This window comes from Callionymus lyra, chromosome 4 (assembly GCF_982586985.1).
Source record: "Callionymus lyra chromosome 4, fCalLyr1.hap1.1, whole genome shotgun sequence".
NCBI lineage: Eukaryota > Metazoa > Chordata > Actinopteri > Syngnathiformes > Callionymidae > Callionymus > Callionymus lyra.
In genome coordinates, this window is record NC_141821.1 from 21617462 (window position 1) to 21639623 (window position 22162).

Consider the following 22162-nt stretch of genomic DNA (forward strand, 5'->3'; position numbering starts at 1 on the left):
TATTTTCTTTTGTGAGGAAAAGTAATTGTTTTATTGTTTGAGAATAAAATCCATTAAAAAGGAAACAGCCTCTCAAACAGCAACACTTGAGGTTATTGTATTACCGTGTATTAAAGGTTATCTTTCTTTTTCTATGTGACAAAACTCTTTCAATTAAATCTATAGCTATTAAAATGTATTTAAAGCTCTTCCAGCCGGATTCATTACCCTGGACCTTGAGTTTCACGCCTTATCTCTTATCTGTGTGTGTGTGTGTGTGTGTGTGTATGTGTGTGAGGGGATGTCTGTGTCTGGAGCGCTCAGACTGCGGAGTGGCGCATCTTCCACTCAGACGATCTCTGTTCTTTTCCTCCCTCAGACTGAAAATAGCTCCAGCTGGGTTTGGTTCCGAAAACCATCGCCTGCTCTTCCAACCAACAAAATCCACGTCCTGAGCGGAGCGTCAGGAGGAAATACTAACACCCCCAGCACCTCGTTTTGTCTGAGAAATAACATTTGAGCTTTCTTTTTTTTTTTTTTTTTTGTCCGTCTATTTCCTCGCGCTGTTCCTCGGCCGCAGTGATGTCTGTCGCGGGCTTGAAGAAGCAGTTCCATAAAGCGACGCAGGTAAGACACGAGCTGAGAGGAGGATGTTTACGTGCGAACTGAGAGGGATTGTTTATTCACAGTTGGTTTGTTTACTGCTGTATCTCCTCATCTGTCACGTTGAAGTCTCGCTGCCTTCAGGTCGCCTCGGAAACATTCATGTTCAGGGAATATATAGACGATCTATGAGAGGAATTACAACGCTCTCTCTCTCCTTATTTTGATTTGGGAGTCCCCCCTCCTCATCCTTCTCCTCCTCCTCCTGCACACCCCCCCATGCTTGACGCGCACTCGTGCACGCGGATGTATTGTTACGTAAGAGAGGGGAGCAGAAAGTGTCACATCCGATTGGCTGTGAACGCAACAGGGAATTCCCCACATCCTTCCATCATCTTCAACTCTCCACACCTTCTACATCCCTCCTACATCCTCCCTGACCCTCCATCATTCCATCAGTCACTGACCCCGCTTTAACCCCAAATGTTTCCCCATCATGCCCTCGTATCACTTCTTTACCTGCTCCTCCATCCTTTATCTTTGTGACCTATTCACCCTCAACCTCTATCTTTTCATTTTCCTCTCCCTGTCTTTCCATCTCTACCGCATCTCCAATTTATTTTCCTGAACATGTTCCCTTTTAATTTAACTCATTTCATTTCACCCTTTCAGCACATAAATATATAACTTCTGTAGATTTTTGTTTATAGGAAAACTATTCATACCATTTTCAAAATAACACACCTTCATTTCTTTTATCGATCTCTTCTTTAGGTGTTTGTTTCTTTTGTATTTGTTATTAGTTATACAAGTTATACTTGTATCTTTTCCTTTTTTTTTCTAATTTGATAAAAGAGTATGTAGAATTCCGAAGTCATCCCTAAACTCCCCTTCTTCTGCATTTCTTTATACTCAGTAACTTGTCTTTTCTCATCACTTTGATTTTATTTTCCTGGTATTGTACAATTGTATATATTTCTTCCTGTAAGGTTCATCTCACCATTCATCTGTTTTCTCCTGATCCGCCAATTTATATCAATTTACTCAAGTCTGTAAAACACAGAATATGACATGTATGTACAGAAATGTATTGAAACATGACATATGTACTAACATTTGTTGTAGTAAATCTTTAAAAGGTTGTTTTTTTTTAACATTTCTCTATTTTGCTGTTATGTAAAGGATCAATCTAAATAAACCAGAAAACTAAAATGTCAAAGGTTTGTTCAAAACAGGTATCATTTGTTCTCTCACAGTAATTATTATAAACGACCCACGATCCATACAGATATCTTTCCCCATCACACTGATTTTCTTTGCATCCATCAATCTTTCATGATTTTTTTTGGGGGGGGGTTTCTAATTACTTAATGCTGTGTTCACTTCCATCATCATTCTTCTCTGTCGCTCTCTGTCCCTTTGACAGCTTCCTCCCATCATGTAGTTTCTCTATTCCCTCCATACATCATTACTTTTCTTTTAATATTCTTGTCTTGTAACCTCATTTGTCTTCCAGCCTTTATACTAATATTCCATCTCCATCCTTATAAGGTAAGGTAAGGTAATGTAGAACTTTTAGGAGGTCTCCTTCGGGAATTGTTTTTTTCCAATAGCCACAGCAAATACAGCAATTTTTCATAAAAAATAAATCAAAATAAAATAAGAACAAGAACAAAGAGAAATAAAGAGAAAGAACAAGATGATACAATCTAAGTCTAAAGATAAAGAACATAGATCAAAGAAAAATAAAAAAGACAAAGTATACAAAGACTAACATAGAACAGAACATCCAGATACTTTCACTCCACTCCTGCCCCTGAACTCAGAATTGTACAATTTAATAGCCCGAGGAATGAATGAGTCCTTGAGTCTATTTGTTTTGCACCTTATATAACAGTATGTACGATGTAATCTCGAATTACATGATTTTTTTTTTCCATTTTAAAAGTTTTTGCAACATATTCTAAAATAACAAACAAACAGTCTTTTAAGGCGACTTAATAATGAAGTTATTAACTTGTTTAACCCTTGTGTTATCTCAGGGTCAAAGTGACCCGGAGGCCCGAAAACAAAGGTGTTTTTGGTATCCCTTGTATTGCCTCAGAGATAACACAAGTGTTAAACTATTTAACTGGCCTTTCTGATCTTTAACAAACATTGGGTTCCTCATTTTATCCAAATTTCTCTAATTCTAGTCTTAAATTAACATCTGTTTACATGTCTGATAAAAGAACTAAACTTTTAGACTTGTTTTTTCTTTTTATAACTTTTTGTTTTCTTGTTAATTTGTTCGTTTTTATAAGGCATAGGCATGGTTAGAGCTACTGCTCTACAAAAGCAAGGTTGTACGTTCAAATTAGGCAACTTCTAGTTCAGAGTGTCCTCTGCAACTTACCCTGGTGGGCTGGGATTGACCTCAGCTCCTTTAGAATCTGCATGAAAGAAGAAAAATTAATGTTTTTGGAAAAACTTAAATATTGATTTAAGAGGTAAATCTTGCACATTGAACATCTCATAACTTTCTCCCTTCTTTCTTTTCTTTTTGTCTCGACTCTTGTTATTAACCATGTCTGTTTGTGTGCTTTAGTTTAGCAGAGGAAGGCGAGAAGAAAACTAAAAAAACAGAATAATTTGCTTTCTTATCAAACACACCACTTATCATTCACTGGACGGAGTCGTCATGGCAACTACACACGTGCAGAGGGAAAGCAGGCAATAGCAAACGCACACGCTGGTTGGTTCGCTCAATAATTGATCGTCCTTGAGGGCTTCACACGTGACGAATAGACAGACGAGGGGATGAGTCCTGTGTATTTGCGTGGACAAACAAAACAAAACAACATCAGTAATTCGATTTTCAACATAAACACACTTTTCTGTCAGCTCCGTATCGACGCGTCGGTTTGTTTTTTTCCGCCTCAGTTTATTCTGTTGTACGCCTTGTTGCTCCTGGTGTTCGAGACACACCAGAATGATTTTACGCTGGAAATAGAGAAGCTAATTGTTGCCGGCTGTAAGCTGCCAAACATCTCATGTCGATGCTGACTCTGGGCTTAAAAGTGTTTGCTGTTTTCGGTTTGTGGGGAAAATGATCAATATCACTACAACTGAGCCTGAAAGAAAAAATTATAGTCATGTATTTAAAGTCTGTTCAAGTCCAGGCATATATATATTGATATATAACTATTGATTCTTTTTTTTTTATTGCATAAACAATTCAGATGATTATGTAGTTTATCTTAAACTTAATTGCATTGTTTTTAAAAGCACTATTCACAAGTGTGCCTCAAAATACTTCACTGGTCAAGTGGATGGAAAAGACAGCAAACTGGCCACAGAGGCACTTATTGATCAAATAATTTCATTTTACAAGTAAACAAGATTAAAATAAATCAAGAATCGATGTGGGAGATGTGCTGATGCACACGCTTGTCTAAAGTTGGGTCACAGCCAAATAAGTTTGCTTTCAAAATGAGGCCCCACATGTATAAATAGAGGGGGAACTAGTGATTTACTCGTTCATCTGCTCGTATCAGAGCATGTAGACTGGCCTCGATTCCTGGTCCTCGGTGGAAAAAGACAACAATGGCTAAGTGCTAGCTCATTAGTATGGTCACTGCTCTGCTACATGTTTCCAGCCCTGTGGAAAAAAAAAAAAAAAAAAAACCTTTTCACTTTGTTCAATCATTTGGCATCAGCTTTCCATGACAGCCCCTCGTACTCCCGCCTCACCTCCTCTTTGCTCTCTGTGACGTCGACACAGCAGCTTCACATCCACAATCTGACACCTGTGAGAAGAGAATGTCACACATGTGTAGTTGTTCAATCCACCTCAATGGCGTTAATATCTGTGTGCAGAATTTATCCTCCAACTCACGATCACTTTACCCTCACCTTAAGCCCTATTCGCACGGGATAAGTATTATCTGGGTGACGTCTGTGAAATAGTTAATTTTACTGACATTACCTAGAGATACAGATGTAAAAAGGAGTGCAATTACTGAAAGAGAAAGATGGTGTAACAAAGCGTTCTTTGCAGACGCTAAACAGCGAGAGCGCTGACCATACATTTTTAATTTAAACATAATTTTGCCCCAACATTATTCTTACAGAAGAGACACAGTCTGTTACGGTAGTGTAACCGAGTGTATTCATGTGGGAAACAACGAAGCTGGAACTTAGTTTGTAGCTTTGCAGCGCGCACGTCTTCTTTACTTTTGTCATTTGGAGCACACCCCCAACAACAACGAACTCCATCTACTTCCTTTTCAATATTCAAAATAAAACAGCGGAAGTAAACATTAACACAATGGCGAGTGCCTAGAAGTCCATTACAGTGGCATTTATGCGGCATTCAGAATTACAAACACAGACATTTGGATTCACACAGGATTAGTATTATCACCCGACATCTGTGGTTGTTGAATTACAGTAGGTAATTTGGGGTGGAATTATTGCAACACAAACACTGACAGGGCGCAGTTGATACAGAACTCTGCAGCAAGAATTCTGACCTGCTCTAGTAGAAGAACTCACATTTCTCCGATCCTTAAATATCTTCACTGGTTGCCAGTTTCTTTCAGGATCAACTTTAAAATTCCAGTCACTTTTGACCTGGACATAGAATTGAAATACAGTATCGTAGTGACCAATCATCCATTGTTTTGTTGGCACCATAAGTAAGGTTGGCGCCATAATGAACCTAAACTCATAGGGCGAAGCCAATAATGCAGGCTATCTCACTCTTGCTTAAACCAATAAATAGCAAGTTTTTAGACCCAGTTTTTTTTTGTATTTTCTATGCACGGGCAGCAACACTTTGAAAGTATTATTCCGTTATCAGTCTCATATTTCCATCCCTACCTTTGACGTTCGCCATTGAAGTTTTCACCTCTTGAGTTTCTACCCATCACACTATTTTTTTCTAAATCTATAAGCTTGATGTATGCACTGGAAACACACTCTTGTGTTTCACACACTCAGCATTTCTTCAGCCAACACAAGCATTTATCAATTTCATATGCATACCACTCCTGACACCATTTGTCACATGCAAAACAACCTACCAAAGTTCAAACTAAACACCAGAGTTAAGTTCTCAGTTGTTTATGATGCCAGGTGGGAGTATTTCTCATCCTCTGCTCCAGTTAGTAAGATGTTGAATTTTCTGCTTGACAAGTCTGCGAAGGTCTGACATGTTATTGGTTATTCTCCGGCACCTTGTTGAATCTCTGGATTCATTCAGGAGGAGGTAAACTCTGCACCGGTCTCTTATGAAACGCTCAGTGAGTGTTTTAGAAAAGGTAACAGTCACGTCGAAGCTAGTGTTGTCACTATCGATGATGTCATAGAGGGTAACCTCAGAAGACCGGCTCGAGACAAATTGGGTTCCTCCTGCATTAATGAGGTCGAAACAACAGGGTCCGCGTGACTTTCCATCATTTAAAATGCAATTAAAGTGAAGAAGTTTGGTTGTCCCGAGGCCTCGCTCAGGATTGACGGGTTAATAGACTGAGAGCTGAAGTGGAGTCGCTGGAGCAGCAGTGAGTCGAGTGCTAATGATTATGAATCATAGACGGATATTACTCGTGCATGCTTTGAATATTTCATCCAAATCATTTACTACTGTCTGTTGCTGTTGTTTGGGTTATTTCCAAATCAATAAAATAACTTGTATGAACAGAGAACGTGTTTCTAATTCACATGCAGTTTACATTCTAAATTTGTACATGTTTAGCACTGAACTCTTGACCTCAGGTCACCATTTTAATCATTTTAACATCGACAATTTTAAATTAAAACATTAACATTGCATTACATTTTATAGTTTAACTTCTGGGCTGGATATGGAAAACTTGCGATTTGATCCCAAGGGGTGTAGTTTAAAACATGTTTTCTAATCATGTTCTATTTAATTTTTTTTTAAATGTATCCAGCAGAAATATTTTGGGTGAAGCTGGCATTATTCAACTCATAAAATATTACATTTTAAAGAAACGTAAAAAGGATTCAAAATGTCGAAACAAGTTTGCTCGGTGTGAATATTGGCTCATAAACTTCTGAGCTGCTGTCTCCACTGGACACTTGTGGATTCTGTTAATACAACAAAAGCTCTTTTTATGATGTTACTGTCAGCGTTGAGTGAAGAACTACAGACCAGGATTCAATCTGATCAATATCTACACTGCCTTAGATTAGGTTAGTGGAGAAAATGTTTTCAACCAAAGGTCGTATTAAGATTGATGTATCATATCTGTCATGGAAAAGTGAATTTTAAACTACTTTTTATTGGTTTATTCACTTTCCTTTTTGGTCAATTGGAAAACATTGTTTCAAAATATGAAAAGTGTATTTACCTTTCATTGATTACATTTTCTAAGTCCAAACCCTAAGAAAGTCATCTTTAGACAATCAACTGCACATTCTCCATCAATTTATATAGTTATATATAGTTGGATGATTCTTCTTTGAATGAAGTATCATGGTTTGCAAGAGACAGATGAAGTGGTCCAAATGTAGCCTCTGTAGATATAAGTACTTTACAAAATTCTGATGAGTTTTATCATCTCTCAGCCTCGGTTGTTATCTGTATTTCATGTTCACTAACTCTGCAATCAACACCTTGAGTTTTGAGGTGTGTGAAAGTTTCACCAGGAGGAACATCACTGTGTTTGAAAAAAAATAATCAAATATTTTATTTACAATTAATATTCGTGGCATTCATTTTGGTTGCGATTAAAGATCAATATGCCCTCCTCGACTAAATCCTGTTAGATCCCGACGATGACTGAGGATGAGAGGATACAGTCGTATTGTATTACCAGATTCTTGCACCCCTAGTGATAAAGTTTTTAAGCGAGGGGGGGAAAGTTCAAGTGATAAATCTCCTACAAAAATAACAAAAATGTAATTGCTACCCTGTGAGGAGTGTGCATCCTATGAACTTAGGTCTAAACATAGATAGATATATAGATAAACTTTATTGATCCCTCTGGAGTTCTCCTTCAGGAAATTGTTTTACAGCTCACAGCAACACAGACGATAGATTCATGAAACAAGAACAAGAACAAAGTGCAATAAAAGGAGAGTGCAAGATGACACAATCTAAAGATAAAGAACAAAGATATAAGAAAAATAACAAAGAAAAGGATACAAAGATTAACATGGAAAATAATCATCTTTTCACTTCAATCCTGCCTGGACACATTACCACCCCAACACACCACAGCATAGAACACTGGCCACCACAGACTGTTAGAACATTCAGAGGAGTTTCCTGCAGATGTTAAATGATCGGAGCCTCCTCAGAAAGCACAGTCTACTCTGAACTTTCTTATATACATGGTCTGTGTTGCAGGACCAGTTTACTGACCAGCCACACACTGAGGTACTTATAGTAATCAACTATCTCCACCTCGTCGCCTCTGATGGACACTAGACTTGGCTTTGTCCTGGACCTCCCGAAGTCCAAGACCAGCTCCTTGGTCTTTGAGGTGTTCAGCTGCAGGTGGTTCCTCTCACTCCAGTCCACAAAGTCACGTATCAGACTCCTGTACTGGTCCTCGCTGTTGTCCGTGATGCATCCAACAATAGTAGTGTCGTCATCATACTTCTGGACGAGACTCAGCTCTGAGTTGTAGCAGAAGTCTAAAGTGTAGATGGTGAAGAGGAGAGGGGCGAGTACTGTCCCCTGAGGTGCTCCTGTACTGCACACCACAGTGTCAGACGTGATGTCCTTCAGCCTGACATACTGTTTTCCATCAGTGAGATGATATAGTGAGGTATGTATACTTATAATTGTACAAATAACATGTGAATCCATTAAAACATTATTAAAGGAGATTTTTAAAGCATGCTATTTACATCAGGACAAAAAAGACATACTGCGCCTAAGTTTTTCCAGCTCTTCAGAGTCACCTATAAAAGGAAATGTATTAACTTGGGTAGTTAAAGGAAACAAGATAGAAAACAATGTTAGGGGGATTGTTTGATTTCCAAGTGTGTTCTGGTTTTCGGATTAGCTTGTTGAGCTAATTTTAAAGACAAGATCCATTTCCTAAACCAGACTCCTCATATGTTTGGTCCATATTATATTTCCTCTCAATCGGATCTGTGCTGGATTTCCTTCCATGGCTGTCTCGAGAAGTGAGAATAGATCGCATTCGCTGATTGATAGAGCGGTTATTGATCTGGTATTGATTTTACAGTTACATGAATTCCTGTGGGAGGCTGAACCTTTCACTTAATCTTCTCTTGTGGCGTTCTGGAGAGTGCCATTCGATCGTTAAGTTATAAATACCTTAGACATTGTGTTTATGAGCTGTAGTGAACATTTGAGGTGATAAATGCATTCAAAAGGTATCCAAAAGTGCATTATACCTAAATAAAAACTGTATTTATTGGTCATTTCAGGGGAAGCAAGTCCTGTATCTTTACCTTTCTTGATCATCCTCCCAATTCACACTTGACCTCTTCATGTCCTTCTCAGACGTTCTAAAAAAAACTTTCGGATTTTAAAAAGTGAAGGAAAGAGATCATTCAAAAGTATATTAATTTACTCCACAGGGTGCCCCTCTAAAAGTGATGTATTAACATGTAAAGTCAATGTGGAAGTTGCATCTTCAAAGCATTTATAGTAAGTAATATTGACACTTTTCATTCGACAAAAGTTATAATAAGGAACTTCAACGACCATTTGTGTGTTAACCAATCAGAGCTGATACCACTTTTGAAAGATACGATGGAGCCAAAGATTGTGGCATCAAAATAATATTTATTATTTATACATGTTTTCATACTTCCACATTCGATAAAGAGCTACAATTCTGCCTCCACTATCATAATCTCTCCCTAGAAAGTTGATCCTGTTATGTTTATCTAGGAAGAGACTCTGATGCAGAACTAGAGCAATGTTTCCTAAACACTGAGTTTTCCTCGGAAGGAAAGAAAGAATTCACCTAACAAATAATTCATATGATGACTTCTCGGGGGCCCAACAGTAAAATGGCGAGGGGTGGTCCTCAGTTTTAATAAGTAAACACAAGGCTTTGTCTCCAAGCGAAAACTCATTCGAGCAGGGAGATGGTGATTAGGAGCGATTGAGATGCATGTGTTTTGCACTGTGAGGGGCGATTAATATTGATCTCCAGCATGAATTATACATGAGTGTGTTTGTCTGTCAGTTGCTGCAGTGCAGCTGGCTAACTCAATGTTGCCAGCCAGACAGTCAAACCGCACACCTCACACTGCAGACTAGGTGGTCTGACATTTTTTGTTTTCCTCCTGGCTCATGTTTGTTACATCCTCGGCTCTTGTAGACCCCCCCCCCACCCCCCCTCTTCAATCACCTCCTCTTTTAGTGCTCAGGCCACATGTATCCGTTGGATTCATTAGAATGATCTCTTTTCCTGAGACAAATATAGCCACTTAACCATGTTTTAATTTCTTGTTGGTCTTGTCCATATTGTGCCAGGGTGAAGTTAGGGGTTAACATCATGAACATTCTAGAAAAACATGGCCAAGGGGGGAGAAATCCAGTGCTCCAAGTCATTTTATTTATGATTGGTTCAAAATCACAGAATGTTCATGTTGATATAGTGACCTATCATGATTAAATTAAGATAAGGAACAGAGATTATGGAAATGTCAGGGCAGATGTGACCAATAGGATTCTGACTTATTTGATTGAGTTTGATCCCTCCTCGAATTCTAGAAGATACATTCAGAGGTAGGGGTGGAATCGAAAATGTAGTTTGGGCCAGACATAGGATATCCTAGAGTCGCTCTAGTTTGATTTTGTCATGGATTAATAGTGTGAAGTGGCAGATTAAATCCCTCATGATGCATCGGGGATAATCCATGAACAAATTGGAGATTTTTCAGATGAAAGCCATTACTTTTTAATATCCTGTGTTGGCCTGGGAGTGCTTGAGTATTCTTCCAGAAGTGTGATGTGTCTGGAATCGTGCACTCCTCACTGTAAGACAGTGCAGGGGTTTATCTCAACTCAAACACTGCCGAACCCTATCGCCGACACTTCACAGCGCTTTTCACTAATTGAAACTTAGTTGAAAGTTATTAAGTTGTTTCATTTTGTTATTATTGTTTGGGTGTTTATTTGTGGTAATAGAAGCAAAAGTATCAGGACATTCTATTCTATGTTAATCTTTGTATGCTTTGTCTTTGTAATTTGTCTTTGATCTATGTTCTTTATCTTTAGACTTAGATTGTGTCATCTTGTTCTTTATCTTAAGACTTAGATTGTGTCATCTTGTACTTTCTTTTTATAGAAACTTTGTTCTGTTCTTATTTATTTTATTTATTTTATGAATTATCTGTATTGCTGTGTTCTAATTGGAAAAACAATAAAGTTCTATCAATCTAATAATGAGTGTTTTCTCGAGACATTTACGCCCGACATGTCATCAGTGAGCTATCTTCTGTGTAGCTCCAGATGTAACAACATCTATGTCACTAAGATGGCGGCCGTTGAGGGTGGAAAGTGTGCATCGATCCACATCAATTTTCTGGCCGCTTGAGTGCGGCAATTAAATGCGCACTGAATTCCCGCTCACGGCTGAGTGTGGATGCACTTGTGAACTGAAAATATTAAGTGTTCGTTCAGAAGTGCGCGATTTGGGACAAACCATTGCTTTCTAGGGGGAGGTCCTGCACATGATCTGATCTTTGGATAAGTTGAGAATTGGGACGGAATGGACGAACGGACGGAGGGATGGATGGATGGATGGATGGATGGATGGATGGATGGATGGATGGATGGATGGATGGATGGATGGCATGGTTGAATACTTCTGTTTTGATGTTGGAAAAAAATGAATGACCTTATTTGTTGTTTTATCAATATTAGCTAAAACATATATTTGCTTAAATGGCTGTAACTATATTTTATTCTAAGTTGAATTATCTCTTATTCTGTACCACAGCAATCCACAACAATGATCTTTTTTAAACTGTCTTCAGAGAATTCTGGGCTCTCTTGCTTATCTTCCATCTTGTCCACGATGTACGCCAGCTACAGGTGCATATCTCCTCCATCAGCTTCTCTGTTGTCGGCCTCCTTCAATGACAAGCCTGTAATTGAGCTATTCCTGTCATGTGACTCAGCGATCAGAGGGATGGAAGTGGGCGTCTTCGGAATAGAAGACTCGGTAGAGAACCAAGAAGCCGACCTACTCCAGCATGAAAAAAATAGTGTACCTCGTGTTGAGATCATCTATATTTCAGGAGCTCACACTCGATGTTTATCCTCTTCCAGAGTCAGACCAAGCTGTCGGCAACTGCACATAAATTTCAGGTTTAACATTCTCAAGATAAACTTCACATCAATAATTCACCTTCAGCTGGTGGTTCAACTCTTTAGGGATTTAAAAGTGTCACTTGATTTGTTATAATTTGTTTCTAAAGAAGTGCCTGGTGTTCAACTTTGCAGTCTGAGTTGCATCATAGTTCAAACTGAGTAGATGCGGAGTGAAACCCTAGCTGAGTTATGTAAGCAAGTCTGTGCATCTCTGGGTGTCTTACAGACACCAGGAGCACGCCAGGACTCTACTGTCTCCATGGCAACTATATCCTCCTTCTGGCTGTTTGTTCGAAACAAAATTGCTTTTCTCGCAATTTCACCCCGACGTATCATCATTTTAACATAACCTGAAGCACACATACATAAATACACATGTTTTTTCTTGGTGTTGGCAGGTTGATGGAAAATATTTCGTAACATCAAGGTCTACTGAGAGTGAATGAAGTATATAATTGTTGTATGATACCAACAGAGGAAAGCCTCTGATTTATTCAACTATATTGCTTTGGATAACTGATTTTGGATTAAAATTCATACACAAGTTAAAATGATAACAATAAAAATAAGCATTAGGTAATAACTATGGAATCACTTAAGTGTCATTATTATACGAATTTAAAGTGTAAAATATGATTAATGTAAAATATGATTGATTAAAAATAAATTCATATGAAAATAAATAATATAAGTGGTAAACAGGAGGTATATAAAAAAAAGGAAAAAAATGTGATGAGAGAAATACATACTGTTGTGTTATCAGTTTTATCTTGACCTTTTAAGTATATACTTTATTGAATATTATTTTGATTGTTTAAGCGTTTTGTGACCCTGGTCTGGAAAAGCGCTATACAAATAAAAATTACTTATTTACCTACTATGATAATGATCATTTGCTTTGTATAAGTATATAAAGAATATTAAAAAATATATATTATATCCTAATATTTTTAGGTTTATCTATATCTCTATAAATGCATGAATTACCATGTTTATTTAATATTTATTGTGTTGTCTCCTGTCTTACTTTGATAAATATATGTTTATATAAATTGTAGCTGAATCTATTTTTTAAACTTTATTTTACTTGATGTATTCATACATTAGTTGACCAATTATTTTAATTGTTGAAACCTCCTTCTACCCATGTAAACAATATATATTAAAATTACATAATGTTTAGATATTTATTTTATGTTTCAATGCTTATAAATGTTAATCGCAATGAAATAATTTCTTTCCTTAAATTACAGTATTTGTAACATTTACATTTTTTCGATATGAGATACAAAAAGCATTGATTATTTTAAGAAAATAAACTATATAATAGTCCATGTATTGACAGATGGATCGATTCGATATGTTGCTCGTTATTCCTGGAAGCTAAAAACATTCACTAAATGTATCATTCATAGCGAACAGTAGGACTTTGAAACTCATTTTGATGGAAATCTCTCAAGAATTCTCCTGACCCTATATATGCATCTGAACGCATCTGGATCTGTATTCTGCATGTGTATCCTACTCATGCGTGGGTGGAGATGTGAGTCACGATCACGGAAAATCCCACTCTCCTCCACCGTCTGCAACCTGATGATTAGTAAGCAGGAGGTATCACTCTGCAGCAATTCTGCACCGTCGAGTGAAGGCAGGAAACCAATATTGAGCTCCATCATAAGAAAAAAACTGCCTCTTAAATTTACCACATCGTAATCACCTTGTGATGTCTTTGGGTCAAGGTGACCCGGAGGCCGGAAAACAAACACAAGAGTTGTAGTAGTTTCAACATATTTTCTATTTAATTCATTAAAAAGAAAAGATTGTATAAATCAATATCACCATACAAGTCCATGTTTTTTTACTTGCTCCTGTGAAAAAAATAGTCTGAGTGCTGCATTAAATGGAAACAGTTGTTGACGAAAATGTTGTTGTTTTTTTTATTCAAGCATTAAAAGTTGTTGACTACTCGTCATTGAAGTGCTGTGATACTGTAATGTGTAAATTTTATGGTTTACATGAGTGACTGGTTGGAGGATGAAAATGTTGGTCTAATAATGGATCCATTTCTGTTTCACAATATAATACAACAGGTGATCAATACACTTAAAACAACCATAATATACTAATAAAGTCAACCCAAAGCATTTCCACAAACTTGGTGAATAAACAGATCTTATCACTGAATACGCAGAATAATAAATATTCTCACATGTGAACTCAAAAAGTGTTTTCTTTGGCTTGCCAGAGTAAGAATGTGGTCTTCAAGATGATCTTATGTTATCTTTAGTGCTCACTTTTTGGTTTGTTTGTTTATCTTTTGGCAGAAAGTCAGCGAGAAAGTTGGAGGAGCAGAAGGAACAAAACTCGATGATGACTTCAAGGAAATGGAGAAGGTAAAACTGCGCAGGACTGATGAGTGTTTTAGGATTTCATATGAAATAAAATGTCTTTGTCCTGTGTAGAAAGTGGACATCACGAGCAGAGCAGTTTTGGACATCATGACAAAGACCACAGAGTACCTTCAACCAAATCCAGGTAGGTTAATTATTCACAAACTACAAATGCCACTAGTTGAAATCTGACCCCTGAACGCTCCGCTGCAGCGTCCAGAGCCAAACTCAGCATGATCAACACCATGTCGAAGATCCGGGGTCAGGAGAAAGGACCCGGGTACCCTCAGGCTGAGTCAGTCTTGGGAGAGGCCATGTTGAAGTTTGGACGGGAGTTGGGAGAGGAGTCCTGCTTCGGTAAGGACATCTGATTTCTATATATTTGGACAGATATTGAGCAAGTTTATAAATCAAGGCACGGCACTGATCGACGCTGGCGAGGCCATGAAGGAGCTCGGGGAGGTAAAAGACGCTCTGGACATGGAGGTCAAACAGAACTTCATTGACCCGCTGCAGAACCTTCATGACAAAGATCTCAAAGAGATTCAGGTAAAGTTAATGTTTTTTCTAAAAGCTAGGATTTGAATATTCTTCTTTTCTTTTTTTTTAACTGCAGCATCATCTGAAGAAGTTGGAAGGTCGTCGTCTGGACTTTGACTACAAGAAGAAGCGCCAGGGGAAAGTGCAGGACGAGGAAATCAAGCAAGCGCTTGAGAAGTTCGACGAGAGCAAAGAGATCGCAGAGCAGAGCATGTTCAACCTGCTGGAGAGCGACGTAAGCTTCACTTGGATATTTCAATGAAAAGCTGCTTTTAATAGCTACCCAGAGTGGACCTTTTTGGAGATTATTTTACATAAATATTTCTTTAATTTGTCGCCTTTTAAATTCAAAATAAAAATGTACACTACTGGATACTTGATCGAACTTTGAGCCAATCATGCCTCTGGCGCATCATTTCATGATGGCAAATTCCAAAGCAATGTTATTTTTTGGAAGCACTATTTTACCAAAATTTCATTCAAAACACTATGGGTAAAAGAATTAATTAATTAAAATGCATTTTTTTTAATATTGGAATTTGAATATCAAACTCTATATGAGAAATGTGTTTTGAAAATAGTTGAATTAGATAATTTAATGATAACAAATCCAACCTTTCAATATATAAATTATTGAATGTATTATTTAAAAAAACAACTTTTTCCAATTAAATCAACTTAAAAAACTTTCATAAAAAAGCTTCTACATTCAAATATAATTGTATAATGGCAATTTAATTTACTTACTAGAAACTAGAATAACTACTAACTAGAAACAATTTAAATTGATGGCTGCAGATTTGATTTGATATTTAAATTGATGCAAAGGATTGATCTGCAGGATCTTAGCAACAATGGATCATGTTTTCCAGTCAAAGGAATCAATCCATGTCTAAAAAAAACAACCCTTCAGAGACTTTCTACTTGTGATGCACCGACTTTGAGATGAAAATGGTCTGCTGAGCCTTGGAAGTGTCCAGACTGTCCAGACGTGATGCCAGCATGTGTGAGAGGGTCAAGAGTGTCGGTGTGTGTGTTGCAGATCGAACAAGTGAGCCAGCTGGCAGCGTTGGTCCAGGCACAGTTGGAGTATCACAGTCGCACTGCAGAAATCCTCCAGCAGCTCTCCAGCAAGATGGAAGACAGGTACTGTTGATCTGGAGAGAAAGAGTTGTTATTTGCACTTCACTTAAACGTTGTCGCTCCGCAGGATAAAGGAAGTGTCGAGTAAACCCAGGAAGGAGTACACCCCTAAACCCAGGATGACCCTGGAGCTGCTTCCTCCCAGTGAGAGTCACAATGGGGGGATACACTCGGCCAAATCCCCCGGAAGGTCACCAGGTATGAGCAGCCACAGGTCATCCCCTGCGTCGCATATATAGACGGATTTTGCACATTGATCTATAGCAAAGTAGTGAGTTTGGAATTTAAATTCACTCAATTTAATAAATGGATGTTGAAATTATTTGGCTCCACCTCACAGGATGTTGAATTGGAATAAGAGGAAGTTTGGTTTACAGATACAGGTTTTCAGTGGCTAAAAGAAAGCCCACCTCTTATGCCACCCCAATTTACCAATTGATCAAATTCAGTATATACTGTAAACTGTCATATTACCCCGCAAATGTTCAAGAACTCCCTTGTAACCCCTTAAGTATTTAAAGAGGTATAAAGAAGGGATTCAAGGAAATTCTACCTTGTTCCAGGATGATAAAATGGAATTTACTGAGCCATATATTTAACTTTCTTTCAATTCTAATTTAAATTCTACTTTGCATTTCAACTTTAACTACCATTCCAAAAAGGAAATGGGAATTTTCAGGAATTTAAAATGTGATTTTATTCTCAGCAGGTTATTTCTAAAAAGGCATACATGCTATTGCTTATATTTACATATTATTATTATATTTATTTATGTTGACTTTAAAATTAAAAGAAATGTAAATTTCCATTGTAACACACTTTTTTTCTGTCAGTGAGAGAGAGGCAGATGGGGTTGGAATGATAGATTTTGTTTTGTGCTGTCAATCAACCAGGCCTCATATGTATATCACATTAAAACACAAACCCAACATCTAATGAAGTGAAGACACTTCAAACTCCATATAAATCTGTATTACATGTATATCACTACAAAGAAAATATATTTAATATCCAATGCAATAAACTCTGTTGTTACGGCGACCCATCATCAATTTGAATATTCACCCTCATGTTCGTGATGACTTGGAGTGTTAGCATTGGACCACTCACTTGACAGGCTGCAGTCCTGACACCACCACCAGACAGGGCTACCAGATTATAGCACCAAAATCTGTCTTCTGTTGGGCGGATTATCTCCAAAAAATAATTCTGTTTTGTACAAAAACAGTGATTGTTTTTTTCCTTATTTCCTTCAGCACCAATGGATCAGCCATGTTGCAGAGCGCTCTACGACTTCGAGCCGGAGAACGAGGGCGAGCTGGGCTTCAAAGAAGGAGACATCATCACCCTGACCAATCAGATTGACGACAACTGGTATGAGGGGATGATCAACGGCCAGTCGGGCTTCTTCCCCATCAACTATGTGGATATCTTGGTCCCGCTGCCCCATTAGGCCAAACGACCTGACCTTTCACCCCAACCGACCCTAAAGACAGTCCTGTATTTGCATAAACAAAACCACGCCCTCCTTCTACTTCTGTGCTTCTGTGTGATTCTGCTTTCACAAAAACAAGGGAGAGGAGATGCTGTGGCCGTGCAGTCGGGCTAGAAGAGCAGGAGGAAACGGATTTGTGCGTGACAGATGCTGGGAGAGGAAACATTTGAGGTACGTCGCTCGTCCGACGCTGGTCCCGACAGGTCTTTTGGAGACTCAGTTACAAGGTGCCGCATATATGTACGTGCATGTTTGTGTCCGATCGTCTTCTATCATGATCCAAGCTAGCACAAGTTTCTGCTTGACACCTGGACTGCCTGGCAGTCGATGACCTTTCTCTGTCCGTCACCAGGACTTTTCAGATCTTAACCAGCAGCTGTCACAATCTTCTGCACTTTCTTTCTCCATTCTGTGGCTAGAGCAGCCTTTTCAGCACGACTCTGTGCTCTGTACGAGAGACAGGACAGAACAGGTCTTTTTAACGTTGTACAAATCCCTGTCTGAGGTGGCAAAGAATCTCTGAACAATGTGTGCATGCATGAACCCAAATACTACACAGTAGATCAAATGAAAGGCAGGTTTCAGGATCGTCTTGTTGTCGTTAACAATCTACGTCATGCTGGCCGTTGTACGTTTAATTGTTGAGTGTCTTAAAAATTGTAAAAGGTGAGATTGTAGACTTGCTCGAGGTTGTTGAGGAGGTCTGCTGCCTTCACGGATTGTATCTTTGAGAATCTGAGTGACGTCTCTTCAATAAACTCCAGCAAGTCCTGTTGTCGACCTTTATCTCTTGACCGTACGTTTGACTTGAGGACGAAAGTTTTATTTTTGGTAACTTTTCTTGTAACATTATCAGAGTTGAAGATCTGATAACTAACAGCGTCACGAACAGAGCCGTCCCTGGCTTCGTCGTGGGCAAACTAACAAAGTAGTAATAATCAAAGTTAGTTTTGTGTTTTGTGTGGTCAAGTGTTGAGCTGTCTAATATGTGGCTTTTGCATGCAGGACTGTGTCGGCAAAAATTCACTTATTTCAGACATATTTGTATTTGCACCGGTTTGGTTTTCACTGTTTAACAACAGCAGTGACACTTCAATGGAAAGATGACTATTAAGAATCAATTACAATAGAAAGAGCCACAACATTTATATTACTTAATACATAAAAACAGCTCCGATTTATATTAGGGATGGCAGCACTGGTGCAGTCTAACTTCCAACTACAGCATGTATCGCGAAACATGTCATTCCAGATTGGAGAGCTAGTTCTTATTGCTAAAAATAACGCATATTATATATTTGAAAAGCTTTTATCGCTTAGATTGCATTCAGAGTATGATATTTTAATCTATTAGCAGTATTATTGTTACAAAGTAATTATCAGAAACAAAATGGCGTAGCAAAAGGAATAAGCTTATGCTAACTGAGCACTAGTAAGTTTTACCTTACCTTACCTTACTAGTTGTGCTAATGATCAAAAAGTCTTGTGCACAAAGACCCAATGAGTGACTTGAGTTAATTATTATTTTTATTTCTTTTACATCTTCTGAGGATTTAAAATAGTCTTAACACGGGTTCATTAAAATATAGAAATAACACGATGGTAAGAAAAGCAGGCCAGAGTGGATCAAGCTAAATTGCTATCAGTAGCTGCTAATAGCATTTGTTAAGTAAGGCTGCTTAGCCTCATTTGCCTTTAATAACTCTAGTTTATAACTCTAAAATCAACTTTTTATATTAGTTAATAAACTTAAAACCTACATTCTATTTCAAGTTTACTTTATTTTTAATCGTAGGTTCTCCGTTTAAAGAAAAGAAACCGAAACACCGTGAAACACACAGACTGAATTAGAAAATGGTTTCACATTGAATTGGTTGTTTGGACAATAAGGTGTTAATTATTGAGATTAATCAAACCTTGTGGTGTTATTTAATTGAATATGCAGATACCAAAATTGTTGTGTCATTTCCAGTATTGCTTGACAAAAAGCATTTAATGAATTTTTCCAATAAAATGTACAAAACAAATCCTGATTCAATGTCAATAGATAATAGAGGCAATAAAATTCTACAGTATAAATGACCAATAATACCTTCATAACTACAATATACTTTCCGAACATTATTCTGTCTGAGCAATTACTTCTTAGCTGTATCCAGAAAAAGGTTTTATCTTGTTCTTTTTTATCTGTTGAACTTTTAAATTGTTGCTCATTCAAATGTAAGATCTCACAGAGGAACTGAACTGTGAGGGTTATATTCTCATTCTGTATACGACTAATGGATCCCAACGAGAAACAGATTCCATCAGTTGAAACTCTAGCTGTTCAATTTCAACACCTCCGAAACCCAACCTGCAGGTTGATGGTTCGGTTACACATCGTCACTTGAAACAAAGCAGAGATCATTCTGTCTACCAACAAACACCAATGACTTTAGACAGTATTTTTCGCCGTCACAAATAAACACTATTAATAAATGCATTTGTGGAACATAAACTGAGTAAAGAAAAACAATTTAAAAGTGTTAACACAGAAGCTCGGTGTGTATTTGATTCCTTAAATCAGAAATTATAGTTCCCGAAAACTTGTGCCAAATAAAAGTAGGAGAAGCCATGAGACAAAAGTACAGTGTGTTGTTCAAGATGTAAATGACATATGTTCATCCTCTAACCTCAATGAGACCTAAAGACCACATAGGATGACTTTTGCCTTTTAGTCACATAGTCCTTTTTTGTTTTTTTGGACTTTGACCATTTAGCCATTTGTTGGGACATTACACCAATTTCAGTGAAAACACAATGAAAGAAGTCAGCAAAAGACATCTAAAGCAGCTACCAAATTAAGGGTTTTACATTCTATAAAAATTTCCAGAAAGTGACTATTCTTTTTACAGTACATATTATGGCTTTTTTAAATTTCAGAACTAGTACTCATATTAAGCAGCCAACTCCAAAAGATACACTTATTATTATTTATTGCAATAAATGTTATTATATATTTAGGTCTTTCCAATCGTATATAACAAAAAATAATTTTCCCGAGTAGAGTCTGACAATGTGTAATATGAAGTGTAATAATGTTGATGGACCTTGGCAAGTCATGGAAGTCACTGCTCACTATTTGAATTATTTAAATCCCATAAATACCTCTGACTGTCAATGACAGTTCGCTGGTCAAGAATGCAAATTCCAGATACAACTGTTGGTTTTTGAATTTTTTTTGGGAAGTTATATTTGATACTTAATTCCATTCTTCTATCAGCATTTAAGAACGTGCATGAAGATTTCACGCCAGTGTATGCATCTTTCTTTGAGAGGAGGAGGAAACAAGTGGACAATCCCGTTTCTGGGTTGTAGCACATGAAACACCTCATAATGCAAAGAAAACCCACCCTTGCATCTTCGTCAGTCATAGATTCAGAGATGAGCCTATGCTACTTTTTATGACCAGTTGACTCCTCTGAATGAGTAATATATTTGATTAAGATATTCATTTTATTCAACTTCAAATGAGTAGCAGTAAAAAGTACATTTAAAAAACAACTATCTCTCAGAAAATAATCCCCATATCAGATGCTGCCTTATTTTAATATAAATTGTATTGACATAGTTTTAAGACGGATGAACTGATCCAGATCGCACTCCGAAACATTTCAATGCCATTAGGTGAATAATCCGCTGCTAACGCTTCAGCTGGTAACACTGAAGTGTGAATCCAGCCCAATATTTGCTGATGTTCCTCACCCTGCTTTGCCGCTGGATGGTGTTGGCCATGATGGAATGGACGACATGGCCTCTTGTTGGACCTGCTACCTGTGTTGTTTGCCTTGTGGCTGCACAAGCTACACATGACAGTCAAATAAACCAAGTTGCTGATAATTTATATGTTTCATGTATTTTTTTTAAATTCTTATTTATTTGTTTATTTATTCTTATTTATTTGACGATTGTCGATGCACCGGTGTGGGTCAATAGGGCGGGGGGTGGGTTAGTGATAAAACCTTGCTGTGATACTAACTGTGGCTCTCATTGTATTGGATGATGATATTATCTAAAGGCCAGTGTATGTATACCTGCTTGTTGTGAAGATGACCTACAACGTTATGAAAATAAATAATTACCACTGAGAACACTGTAGACAATGTGAGTCCACTTTTTTCTTCTGCGCAAATAACGGAACACTCCTGCCACCTGCTGTCTGATATGTTATCAATAAAAGTTAAAGTTAAAAAAAATAAAAATGTATTACTAAATATTAAACATTATTTGTGATTATTTATTATGTCAAAATTCTTCTGGTGTTGCTTTACATTATTGGGGTCCTTTTCCCTTCTGGACTACAACTATAAAACTTTAGGTGTTCATTCTATGGGATTCCAAGGACCTCCTTTTATCTTTCTGTCTGTGTATTTTTGTGACATTTTTCGCTGTAAAAACTAGTTTTATTTACGCAATTTGACATGTAAAAATATACATATATAATGTATGAATAAATTCGAATGAATAAAACCTGGAAAAGATTCCCAGGCCTTTTTACTTCTGGTGCTACACCTAAAACAGTACACATGTTAAGGAAATGTATGTTCAAGTTCTTTTATTGTCAAATATACATATTTGTATATATTATTATTATATTATACACTTATAATATCTACAGAAGCCACTGATCGTGTCTTTTGCTCTCATGTTTACGTC

General features: G+C 37.5%; 1 protein-coding gene across 1 annotated transcript; it reads left to right on the forward strand.

The window, feature by feature from the left end:
- The first annotated feature begins 282 nt into the window (after nucleotides 1-282).
- LOC148082065 (endophilin-A1-like) lies at nucleotides 283-21597 on the forward strand. The gene is made up of 9 exons (XM_087789165.1): nucleotides 283-606; nucleotides 14224-14292; nucleotides 14362-14434; nucleotides 14503-14646; nucleotides 14705-14838; nucleotides 14906-15064; nucleotides 15872-15975; nucleotides 16040-16170; nucleotides 17229-21597. Exons 1-9 carry the CDS (start codon nucleotides 562-564, stop codon nucleotides 17423-17425), a joined length of 1056 nt encoding a protein of 351 aa, XP_087645291.1. The 5' UTR covers nucleotides 283-561; the 3' UTR covers nucleotides 17426-21597.
- Nucleotides 21598-22162: the final 565 nt, after the last annotated feature.

Excerpts from the sequence above, each read along its gene's own strand:
- LOC148082065 (XM_087789165.1), top strand. The coding sequence starts at position 562 with ATGTCTGTCGCGGGCTTGAAGAAGCAGTTCCATAAAGCGACGCAG. Across the intron at positions 14,435-14,502 it reads GTACCTTCAACCAAATCCAG|CGTCCAGAGCCAAACTCAGC; the intron begins GTAGGTTAATTA and ends GCTCCGCTGCAG. Across the intron at positions 16,171-17,228 it reads ATCCCCCGGAAGGTCACCAG|CACCAATGGATCAGCCATGT; the intron begins GTATGAGCAGCC and ends TATTTCCTTCAG.